This window comes from Mesocricetus auratus, unplaced genomic scaffold (assembly GCF_017639785.1).
Source record: "Mesocricetus auratus isolate SY011 unplaced genomic scaffold, BCM_Maur_2.0 Super-Scaffold_100013, whole genome shotgun sequence".
Classification (NCBI taxonomy): domain Eukaryota; kingdom Metazoa; phylum Chordata; class Mammalia; order Rodentia; family Cricetidae; genus Mesocricetus; species Mesocricetus auratus.
In genome coordinates this window covers 67,511,133-67,523,842 of record NW_024429196.1, presented here as the reverse complement: position 1 = coordinate 67,523,842, position 12,710 = coordinate 67,511,133, and the positions used below count along the sequence as shown (strand labels likewise).

Genomic DNA, 12,710 nt, shown 5'->3' with positions numbered 1-12,710 from the left:
ACCCTAGCCCCATCCTACATCTGTTATGGAAGAGGAAGCACATGACCAGGACTCTTGAAGTTTGAGCAATCCGCTTACCTGGTCTCTGCTGCACACACCACCTCCTTTACGGGCTATACTTCCTCCCTTGGAGTTCTCTGTGTTACTGTCCCTTTTGTTAAACCCTCCAGGTTCTGAGCCATCCCCTCCATTGAACGCAGCACTCTTGTCCCTATGGCCGGGGTCGTTTCTTTGCTTTAAAAACACTTCATGTATTTCTTATTCCTATGTGTATGTATGTTTTGCCTACATGTATTTTATATGCACCATATGTGTCCCTGATGCCTGAAAAGGCCAGGAGAGGTTATCGGATCCTCTGGAACTAGAGTTATAGAGACTTTGTTTTAGTTACTTGCCTCTAATGCATATGACTGGTAGTTCTTATATAAAATAATAATTATAATACTGTAATAATACAATAACTCCCATGACTTGTGTCACCATGGGAATCAAAAATTATATGTTTTTATAGCATAGTTTGCTCTAAGAAATTAGAAATTAAGAATGGTAGGGGCTAGAGAGACAGCTTAGTGCTACTTGCTATCAAGCCTGACAGTCTGGGTTTAATCCCAGGACTCCTGCAAGTTGTCCTCTACCATGGCACATGTGCCGCCTCACATACGGAGACACGTACACAGTAAGATAAACATAATAAAGAAATGTGGTGGTGGGACATGTGTAGGTTCCACAACCCCACAGTGGGTCCCTCCTGTTTCCATGGCTCTGCAGTGAGTGCTTTATTAATGTAAAATATAAATCACACATGTCCTTACAATTACATTTTGTCATTGAATTTAGGGTCCCACCTCCTGGAATGGAAACACACATACCGGTTCTGTTCCTGGATCTGAATGGTAAGTAGGCACCTAACCCATCCCAGGATTATCAAGGTCAACTAAGATCATCATCTCCTCACACATGTGTTCTTTTGGTGCATAAATCACCTTGATAATTACTGATATGGCACACTTAGTGACAGTTTGGCTCTGGACATATGCATAAGCATGGCTGTGGTCACTGGAGGAGAGTTGTGAATGTCTAATCTCACACAAAGCACCAGGACATTGCAAACAAGAACACATGTGCTCTGAGATGTTAGTGATTGGTGGCCCCTGGAGATTGTGTGTTAGGCTTGACGAGGGCTGAGGAGCTGCCTGTCTGAACTGGTACCCTCTTGCCCTTCAATCCTCAAGGTAGGGAGAGGAAGAAAGGGTAGTGGACTTCAGGTGGCATGACAACGGAGGGAGAGAGAAACTAACAAGAGGAGGAGGGACACAGGAGAAATGCTATCATGAAACCTATTACTTTTTAGGCTTTTTCTTTTAATTAATAAAAAGTATAAAATAAGCCAGGCAGTGGTGGCACACGCCTTCAATCCCAGCACTCAGGAAGCAGAAGCATGTGCATCTTTGTGAGTTCAAGGCCAGCCTGGTCTACAGATCGAGTTCCAGGACAGCCAGGGTTACACAGAGAAGCCCTGTCTTGAAAAAACAAACAAACAAAAAGTATAACATGGAAAAAGTAATTTTAAAGACATGTTTTAAAATGTTTGTGTTTGCTTAAAAGCTGACTCTCTCTGCTCTGTTTTCATCTTGTGCCTTGAACTTGATCAGCGGATGACCTTAGTGCCAACGAGCAGCTGGTGGGTCCCCATGCATCGGGTGTGAACTCCATCCTGCCCAAAGAGCATGGCAGCCAGTTCTTCTACCTGCCCATCATAAAGCACAGTGATGACGAGGTAATTTACTCCCAGGGCTCGGGCGGGGTCTTCACATAATCCCTCTTAGCCTGATAAACATCTGATGGGAACACTGAGGGCTTTGAACAAAGTGCCATCTGTGTCACCATTCGAAATGGATGAAGGAAGAAATCTATTTGGTGACAGCAAGTAGAACTGATTTTCTTTCTCTGGAGTGTCTTATAAACTGCTCCTCTGTCGTGGCTTACTCCTGCCCCCCAACATTCTGCTCCTCCCAGGTTTCAGCGACAGCCTCCTGGGACTCCTCAATACATGACTCTGTTCACCTGAATCGAGTCACACCGCAGAACGAAAGGATATACCTGATCGTGAAGACCACAGTTCAACTCAGTCACCCGGCAGCCATGGAGTTAGTGTTACGGAAGCGGATTGCGGCCAATATTTACAACAAACAGGTAGTGACAGGACTGACTTGCTGTCACATGTACAAGGGCAAAAAGATCTCCTCTGTGTCACATCATGTTTTGTAACACTGGAAAATGGGCTTGGTGGAACACATAACTATGGTGGCCAGGTGAGGACTGCAGAAGGAAGTGTCAGCCCCAAACCATTAACTTTACTATATTCACTGGTTAGGATATCCATAATCTTTGGGCCCGAAGACATGGCTCAGCAGTTAGGAGCATTTACTGCCCATCTGGAAAATTTGAGTTTGTCAGGTGACTCACACTGGACTCTAACTCCAGCTCCAAGGGATCCGACACACCCTCTTCTGTCCTCCTCAGGCACCCACACACAGACATACATACACAAATGAAATAAAACTCTGAAAAAAAAATCCTACAAAAAGCTACACAGAGAAACCCTGTCTAAAAAAAAAAAAAAAAAAAAAACCTATTGCCAGGTGGCGGTGAAAGCCTCAGGAAGCAGAGGCAGGTGGATCTCTGTGGGTGTGAGTGCAACCTGATCTACAGAGCAAGTTCTAGGACAGGCTCCAAAGCTACAAAGAAACCGTGTCTCGGAAGACAAAGCAAACAAATATAAAAAAGAGCCTATAATACTTGCAGGCGGCAGATGTAACTATCTCAGCTACGGCAGAGACAAGAGGCCCAGGCATGTTAGTGACAACACTGGAACAGCTGCTTTGTCAAACCCCTGACCCCCTGGGTTCTTCAGATTGTCCTAGGAAAGCTGGCTAAACCCTGGAGAGATACGGGCAGTTAGCACAAGGGAAGGGCAGTTAGCAAAAGGGAAGTCAACAAAAGCAAAGAATTCCAGGGATGCCACACCTCTGCCAATCATAGTTGTACTTTTGCTCTTGGGGGGGCGGGGGTCTCACTGCATAGCTTTGGTTGGAACTGCCAGAATAGATCAGGCTCACAGAGATGTAAAACCTTGAGCTCACAGAGATGTTCCTGTCTCTGCATCCTGAGCACTGGGATTAAAGATGTGCATCCCTACACCAGCTTGAAACAAGAAGTTTTAAAACAAGTTTTATTACATTTGGGGTTTTTTGTTGTTTTGGAGCCTGTCCTGGAACTCCGTCTGTAAACCAGGCTGGCCTTGAACTCACAGAGATCCACCTGCTTCTGCCTCCCAAGTGCTGGGATTAAAGGCGTGAACCGCCACTGTCCGGCTGTTTGTTTTATTACATTTGTATATTTACTTTTTGTGTAAGGACTTGTATGCTACAAAGCATGTGTGGAGGTCAGAGAGCAGCTTGAGGAGTCAGTACTCTCCTTCCACAATGTGGGTCCTGGAGATCAAACTCAGGTCCTCCGCCGTGGAGACAAATGCGTTTACGCACAGAACAAACTTGCCAACCAGAGACAAGATTTTGGGGTTTAATTTCTCATTTGATTTTATTGTTTTCATTTATTTATTTGTTCATTCGTTTGTTTGTTTGTTTTAGTTGGTTACTTGAGGCAAGGTCTCATTTCTCTTTTGATTTTGTTGGTTTCTGCTTATTTATTTGTTTATTTATTTATTTATTTATTTATTTATGTTAGTTGGTTACTTGAGACAAGCTCTCATTCAGTAGCCTCTAACCCATTATATTCTCCCAGACTAGCTTTGAAATTGATAAGGAATCCTCCTGCCTCAGCCTCCCAAGTACGGGGATTTTAGACGTGAGCTACCTTCGTCATGATGAGGGAGAGGGCCAACACACCATCAGTCAGAACTTATATGGAAAGGAAGTTTTATTGGGGGAAGGGGAGGAAGTGGGAGAGAGAAGAGAAAAAGAGAGAAACAGAGACAGAGAGAGCTGCCGCCTCAGAGAAAGGTGAAAAGAGAGGGGGAGTAGGCGGAGCCTGTCTCTTAGAGGGACCTCCTGTGCCTGTGTAGAGCCAGGTTACTGCTTGCCATGCAGAGGGGTGACGAACTGTGCCAGGTTCCCGAGGGGCGGGACTAAGTTTGCCTGAATGAAAACAATCATGCCCACCTCCTCCAAGTTTAGGGGTTTTGTTTTATTTTCTTTCTCTCTGCTTTGTTGGATTTATCTATACTCCTTGAATCATTTGCTATAATACTTTTCCAGTTTGCAGAATATGAAGTAGACTTGTCTTAGATTTGCCACACAGCTTAAACCAGCTTTCCTTTCCTTTCCTACCAGAGTTTCACCCAGAGTCTGAAGAGAAGAATATCGCTGATAAATATATTTTACTCATGTGGCGTGACCTATGAGATAGTATCCAATATACCAAAGGTAACACGTGCTGCTGTTTCACGTGTCGGGGTGCCAGAGTGTAAGGGGAGTGTTGTTCACTGTGCCCTCACGGCACACCGCTGCCCTTACGAAAACGCCATTCACAGGAAAACAGTCGTCTCCTTTTTATGCCTTTAGGCGACTGAGGAGATCGAGGACCGGGAAACGCTGGCTCTCCTGGCAGCACAGAGTGAGAACGAGGGCACTTTGGATGGGGAGACGTATATTGAGAAGTACACACGTGGCGTGCTGCAGGTCGAGAACATTCTGAGTCTGGAGAGGCTCCGGCAGGTGAGCAGCTGACTGCATAGTCCTTGAGAGTGCAGCGCCAGCCTTCCCCAGCAGTGGGCAGAGATGAAGCACATGCCTCTCAAAATTTGTCAGAGAAGAAGTTCCCTAGTGAAAGGACTCTGACAAGAGGGGTGTGTGTGTGTGTGTGTGTGTGTGTGTGTGTGTGTGTAATGTGCGTGTGTGTTTATATGGTGTGTATGTTGTGTATGATGTATGCGTGTGGAGTATGTGGTGTGTATGATGTGTGTGTGTTGCATGTGTGGTGTGTGTGCATGTGTGTGTGTGGTGTGATGTGTGTGTGATGTGCGTGTGTGCTTATATGGTGTGTATGTTGTGTATGATGTATGCGTGTGGAGTATGTGGTGTGTATGATGTGTGGTGTGTGTGCATGTGTGTGTACGGTGTGTGTGTAGTGTGATGTGTGTGTGTGGGTATTCATGTGGTATGTATGTATGGTGTGTGATGTGTATGGTGTGTGTGTATTGGTGTGATGTGTGTGTGTGTGTGTCATGTATATGTGGGTGGGTGGGTGTGGGTCATGTATATGTGGATGGGTGGGTGTGTCTGTGCATGTTCACGTATGCATGTATGTATATGTATGTATACACTTGTTCGTTTTGATATAGGATCTTGCTCTGGAAGCTGCCTGGCTTAAAACTTGATATATACAGTAGCCTGTAGTTGGACTTTCCTTTGGGCTACCAGCTCACAAGTAATGACACAGAGACTTATTATTAATTATGAAAGCTTGGCCTTAGCTTAAGCTTTTTCCCAGCTAGCTCTTATAATTTAACATAAGCTATCTCTGTTGATCTATGGTCTCCACGTGGCTTGGTTGCCTCTCCTCTGAGTGCTGAATGTCCCACTTCTTCAGAGTCTCACTGGCATCGCCAGGCCTGGATTCATTCCCAGATTTCTCTCTGCCAGGGATTCCCACCTGTTCTCTCCTGCCTAGCTATTGGCTATTCAGCTCTTTATTAAACCAATCACAGTGACATACCTTCGCACAGTGTAAACAAATACTGTGCAACACTAGTTTGGTCTCCAGTTTGTGGCTGTCCTTTCAAGTGCTGGGCTTACAGGTGTGTGCTATCGCATTCAACCCCAAGCCCTGTGTTCAGATGATGCAGGTATATCATGTGGCTTACTTTCAAGATAACCCTTGCATGAAAGTAACGGTGTAATTCATCTTTCCAGAGAGAAAGCCGAGGCCAGGAGAAGCGACACAGCAAGGCATTGGTGTGAAGCCCTGTAGAGCCCAAGTAGATTGACTCCAAAGTCCTTATGTGAACCACCTTTTGTCATTTTATTCCCAGTATTCAGGCATCTAAGTTGCCAGTGGGATATTTGGTTTAAAATAATGAACTCAGACTTGGTAGAGTGCTTGTCTAGCGTGCTTGAAGGCCTGGGTTTGAACTCCAGTACTGTGTAAGCTGGGCATGGTAGTGGCGTGTGTACTCATAATCTCAGCATTTGCAAGGTAGAGCCAGGAGGCTCAGACGTTCAGTTATCTTTGGCTACATAGTGAGTTCAAGACCACCCTAGACTATATGAGCACCTCTGTGTCAAAAGATATAATAAATAATAAGAAAATATTATACTGGGCTGGAGAGATGGCTCAGAGGTTAAGAGCACTGACTGCTCTTCCAGGGGTCCTGAGTTCAATTCCCAGCAACCACATGGTGGCTCACAACCATCTACAATTCAATCTGGTGTCCTCTTCTGGCATACAGGCTGAACACTGTATATGTAATAAATAAATATTAAAAAAAAAAAAGAAAATATTATACTAAGCAGTGGTGCGATGAGCAGATATGTGTGTGTGCACATTCCTTCAGAGCAGAAGCTGACTTGACAGACAGGATCTCTGATGACTAGAGAGATGGAATTGGTATTTGTCAAAACAGTTTCCCTGTTCTGTAAAACATACTGAAATCGTGACACAGTAAAACCTAACAGCATTCTCTCTTAGGGGTGTGTTCCTCTTGTTTTCTGCATCAATTGATAGCAAATCTGCTGTTCAGCAGCTTTCCTGGTTTGTGTTTTGATTTTTTTTTTTGAGGCAGAGTTTCTCTGTGTAACTGCTCTAGCTACTCTGGCCTTGAACTCAGAGAGATCCAAATGCCTCTGCCTCCCAAGAGCTGGGATTAAAGGCATGCACCACCACTGTCCATCATGTTTTGAATTTTTAATGTTTTTGATAGGTTGGATTTTCCCTTTTTTTTGGTTGTGAGCCTAAACTTTAATGACTGAGCTATCCCTCCAGCCCAGATTTTCTTTTGTTGTTGTTGTTATTGTTGTTTTAAACACATGTAGTCAGGGTACCAGTCTTATAAATATTGGTTTGAGTACAATTGAAGTGGTTTTCACATTTGGGTTTTCTGAATCTTCTAAGATACATGTTCCATTTATAATCTGATGAGGCAATCCTAGCTGTCATCTTTGTGTTGCTGTGTGTTTACAGGCTGTCACGGTCAAGGAGGCACTCTCCACCAAAGCCCGGCACATTCGGAGAAGCCTCAGTACACCGAATGTTCACAATGTGAGTGAGTATGTGCTGGCAGGGACCTGATACTCATGGGACTACTCCAGGATTTGGGGGTGGAGGATCTGGGACAGCCTGAGCTCAGAGCTTAAATGGTAGAAACAGGGCACACAGTCCTGGAGTGGGTACCCCAAAGTGCCGAACCTGACTTCCTATACAGGGGTGCATACCAGTCAACCAGGCTCCCATAGAGATTTGCCTGTACTGATCGTCTTTCTCAACCAATTCATGTAGAAAATTCCCTTGACAAATGGCTTCTAGCAGTAGGAAAGCAAGGGCAGATTAGCGTAAGGACCACAACAAAGCCGTCCCTTCTCAGGAGCAGCAGATGAAGGCGCTGCAGTGTTTCCAAGGAAAGCCTGGGTTTCCGCCTTCCTAATCTCAAGAATTGCCAGAAATGATTTAAAACTCAACAACTGTCTTAGAATAGCCCACAGAGCAAATGTCCACACTCAGTATTGTACAGGTTACTTCTGACCACAAGTAGATAAAAGGGGGTTGGGAGACGCCTTAGTACATAAAGTGCTTGCCATGAGGACCTAGTTTGGATCTCTAGCATCCTTTTGGTTTTTGTTTTGTTTTCCAGGCAGGGTTTCTCTGTGGCTTTGGAGGCTGTCCTGGAACTAGCTCTTGTAGTCCACCTGCCTCTGCCTCCTGAGTGCTGGGATTAAAGGCATGCACCACCAATGATCCTTATTAAAAAAAACAAAACCAAAACCAAAAGGACAAAACAAAACAAAAAAGCCAGGCATGGGGTGTGCTCTTGTAACTCCTGTAACAGGTGCAGGCCAGGTGGATCCGTGGAGTGTGTAGGCCAGAAGTTGCACGTTGAAACCACTCTCTTAGGCCAGGGATATAGGTCAGTGGTAGAGGGCTTGCCTAGCATGTGCAAAGCCCCAGATTCGATTCCCAGTACTACAGAAAAAGAAAAGAGGAAATGTGCGCGCACACACACATGCACACACACACACACACACAGTTTTGACTTTTGGGTGTTTTGTTTAGGGTGTCTAGTATGTAGCCCTGGGTGGTCTCAAAGTCATAGAGATCACCTGCCCTTACCATAAGCACTAGGACTAAGGGTATGTACCACCATGCCCTGCTAATTGAACTGTTTTTAAAGACACTCTCAATACAAATTAAAACACGTATAGAACTAACTGATAATAAAGATATGCATAAACCAATACTTTGTGGAATGTAAAGTGATACTTAAATGGGAGCCATTAGTGAAATACCTACTCCACCACTTGCCAGTGAGAATTCTAGACAGTACAAAAAAAATGGGACAGCAAGAATGATTATTAAGAAACATAAGGGCAAGCCGAGGAATGGTAGCCATACCTGTAACTCCAGCACTCTGGAGGCAGACGAAGATCTCTGTAAATTCAAGACCAGCATGGTCTATAAAATTGAGTTCCAGGACAGCCAGTGTTGTTACACAGAGAAACCCCGTCTCAAACAAAACAAAACAAAACACAAAACAAAACAAAACAACAACAACAAAATAGAGCATGGGGCCCAGTAACATTCAGGAGGCAGAGACAGGAAGACTCTGCAAGTATCAGGCTGGCAAGAGCCATAACGAAACCCTGTCTAAAAAAAAGATGATTATTATGAAGTATATGAGTCATATTGGTAAAAGTGTTCGTCTCTTACAGGTTTCCTCTAGCCGGCCTGACCTCTCTGGTTTTGATGAAGATGATAAGGTATATATGTTAGGGTGAGCTAGCTTATCTATACCGTTTAAGTTCTGTGAGTGTGTAGGTGTGTGTATTTGTGGTAAAGATTTATGTGTGTGTCTGCCTACGAGTATGTCTGTGCACTATTTGTGTGCAGTGCCCACAAGAACCAGAAGAAGGCACTGGAGCCCCATAGAACTGGAGTGATAAATGGGTGTAAGTCAACTGGTGGGTGCGGGGGAGCAGAAACCATGTCCTTTAGTGAGTGTTTTTAGCCACTGAGACATCTCTACAGCGTTTACATATTTGAGAAAGGTAAACTTTAATCCTTAAGGGCAGCGACTCAAGGTGTAATGAGCTCCTGTGATGTGTGTTAGTTTCCCATTAGCCCACCAGTGGCTGTGGCTATTTGTAGTTTATAATCTCAGGTTTAAGTCAAATACTATTTAGTTGCCTCAGACAGCCCCAGCTTGAGCTACTGTCCAGGCAGAATTATGAATACAAGGGCTATCTTTTTTAAAGGGTTTTAGTCTGGCCTTTAAATTATCCAGTCACCACAGACATGTGTCAGAGAAATATAAGTGATTGCCTCTAAGAAGGGAGGGGGTGGATGGGGCTACATAGGGTTTCAAAGGTGGTTTCACAGAGGGCATGATCGTCATTCCTTTAATTAACCCCAGCACTCTGGAGGCACGTGCAGACAGATCTCTGTGAGTTTGAGGTCAGCCAGGGCTACACAGTGAGAGCCTAAGAAATTTTTTTTCATTATATTTGTAATGATTTTATTAAATCTTAAAATATAAGAAACGGCTAACATTTACTTACTAGATGATGTTTGTTTTAATCATGTTATAGTAATCATTACCATGTGTGTTTAAAATGTTTTTGCAATAAAAGTTAAAAAAGGACACATACTGAAATTAATTAAAAATTAATTTTAAACTATTGCATTTCGGCTATGGTGGTGCACGCCTTTAATCCTAGCACTTGGAAAATGAGGCAGGCGGATCTCTGTGAATTATAGGCCAGCCTGGTCTGGAAAGCAAGTTCCAGGACAGCCAGGGCTACACACAGTCTCACAAAAACAACAACAACAACAAAACAAAAAAATTACTAGAATTAGTTATAGTGGTACATGCCTTTCATCCCAGCACTTGGGAGGCAAAAGCATATGCGATATGCCTCTCTCTAAGTTCGATACTAACAAGGACTACGTAGCCTGACCCTGTCTCAAAAACAAAACAAACCAAATGAGGAGGGCGAAGGAGGGAAAAGGGGAGGAAAGAAAGAAAAGAAACAGAAACTGAAACTCGGGCTGCTTTTCCCATTTTGTTAGAGTGACTTCATTGTAGTTGACCTATATTTTTACTTTGCAGGGCTGGCCTGAGAACCAGTTAGACGTGTCTGACTACAGCCCCAGTTACCAAGATGTTGCATGCTATGGGACTTTACCCAGGGACTCGCCTCGCAGGAGCAAAGAAGGTAGGGAGCTGCTTCCGGCGGTACTTACGCACATGCTCAGAACGCGGTCTTCTTCACCGGAGTACCTACTCCACATTCTCTTACTGCGCTCCTTTTCGCTGTGTGGTCTATCTAGCAAAGTGATAGATGTGCACGCGTGTACGTAGTGCTGGGGATGGACCCAAGAACCTCGCGCATGCTCAGCAGGCACTCTCCAGCCTAAGAGAATACTTTGTTAATTTAAAATTCTCCAAATCATTTTTCAGTCCATCATGCTCTGACCTTGTTTTGAGACGCACATAATTCTCATTCAGTTTTCATAACCAGGAGAGTATTTACCTCTCGTCTTTTTATATCCAAATGCTAAGGATATAAACCTGATTTTGACATCTAACACTGTTTCATAAATGATAGCAGAAATGAATTTGGTCAATGGCAACATTATTATGTAAACACATAGTCTCCTAGTGCCTTGAGGGGACCAGCAGTCTGTGGAAATGTAAATCAACTATTGGCTTCTATCTTGTATTTTACCTACCAAAAATCAAGAATCAGTATAGCAGGAATTAGAAAGAGAACAGAAGGAGATAAAAAGGCTAAACAAACGTGCTGGAGGGATGGCTCAGAGGTTAAGAGTACTGGCTGCTCTTCCAGAGGTTCTGAGTTCAATTCCCAGCAACCACATAGTGGCTCACAACCATCTGTTAAGATATCTGGTGCCCTCTTCTGGTGTACAAGCATACATGCAGGCAAAACACTATATACATAATCAATAAATTTTTTAAAAAAAGGCCAAACAAGGTAAGAAATCAGTATACTCCCAGATAGCCCGAGGAAAAAGGGACATATACAAGAAAATGTGTATGCTGTTCATTCACTGAATATACTTAATGAGCTTCTGTTCACCTTTAAAACATAACCATGGGAGCTAATCCCAGCACCCAGGAGGCAGGTGACTCTCTGAGTTCAAGGTCAGCCTAGTATACAGGACTACACCCATATATGTATATGTGTACATATACATATATATATATATAAAACAACATTCAATGATAAATGTCTGAATACACAAGTAGATTATAAAGACCTTGTGAATTCAGAGATCGAGAGTCAGCTTAAATTGATCTAATAAATGGTGCTTAAACTGGATTTTGAAATTTACAGGGCTGGAGAGATGGCTGCTTAAAACCATTTGAAATGGCAGGTGGTGGTGTTGCACACCTTTAATCCCAACACCCAGGAGGCAGAGGCAGGCAGATCTCTGAGTTCGAGGCCAGTCGGGTCTACAGAGCAAGTTCCAGGACAGGCTCCAAAGCCACAGAGAAACTTTGTCTCAAAAAACAAAAACAAACCCCCCCACACAAAAAAAAAAAAAACATTTGTAACTCTAACCCAGAGATCTAAAATGTTTTTCTGGTCTCTCTGGGCAACAGGCATGCATCTGGTACACAGATGTGCATGCAGGCAAAACACCCATATGCATAAAATAACTACAGATATGCATGTAAACAAAACACCCATATGCATAAGATAATTACAGATGTGCATGCAGACAAAACACCCATATGCATAAAATAATTACTTATTAATATTTTTTAAAAAGAAAAGGTTTGAATTTTTTTCTGATTCTTCCTCACTGACCAGCCCTTTAATAATTCTTTGTAACTTTCAAGACGTATCTTTATTCTATTTTATTGTTATTGGGGGGAGTTGTGGTTGTGAATGTGTCACCGCACTTATGTCAAGGTCACAGGACAACCTGGGGGAGTCAGTTCTCTCTTTCCACCCTGTAGGTCCCAGGGATTGAACTCAGGTGGACAGCTTGATGGCAATCACTTTGCCTGCGGAGCTGTGTTACTGACCTAATTTACCCTTGTTCCCCATTCATCAGAATGCTGAACTAAGTGCTAGCACATTATTTTCACTAATATAGCAGATATTATCATTGATGGGGATATTAACTTTCCATTGCTGTGACAAACTACCTTAAGGAAGGAGGGTTTATTTGGGCTCATGATTTCGAAGGCTTTGCTCCAGGATCAGCTTGCTTCATGGTTTAAAGCAAGGGAAAAGCAGAGCATCATAGCAAGAAGGGACTGTGATGGTGGCTGACTCTCACCTCCAGAAACTAAAGGAGATCCGGGCGGTGGTGGTGCACGCCTTTAGTCCCAGCACTCGGGAGGCAGAGACAGGCGGATCTCTGTGAATTCGAGTTCAGGCTGAACCGACAGCCTCCAAAACAATACAGAGAAACCCTGTCTCATAAAACCAAAAACCAGGGACCAG

At 43.7% G+C, this 12,710-nt stretch overlaps 1 protein-coding gene across 7 annotated transcripts in view; it reads left to right on the top strand.

Annotated features, from left to right (window-relative positions):
- Nucleotides 1-12,710, top strand: part of Kif13a (kinesin family member 13A) — a 188,371-nt gene that overhangs the window by 158,694 nt on the left and 16,967 nt on the right. For all 7 annotated transcript variants that reach the window (XM_040755927.1, XM_040755924.1, XM_040755926.1 and 4 more), the window contains 8 exons: nt 838-893; nt 1,653-1,777; nt 2,017-2,193; nt 4,353-4,445; nt 4,584-4,736; nt 7,201-7,278; nt 8,943-8,990; nt 10,340-10,445. In XM_040755927.1, coding sequence (XP_040611861.1) covers nt 838-893; nt 1,653-1,777; nt 2,017-2,193; nt 4,353-4,445; nt 4,584-4,736; nt 7,201-7,278; nt 8,943-8,990; nt 10,340-10,445 — 836 coding nt within the window. The remainder of the gene's footprint in view (nt 1-837; nt 894-1,652; nt 1,778-2,016; nt 2,194-4,352; nt 4,446-4,583; nt 4,737-7,200; nt 7,279-8,942; nt 8,991-10,339; nt 10,446-12,710) is intronic.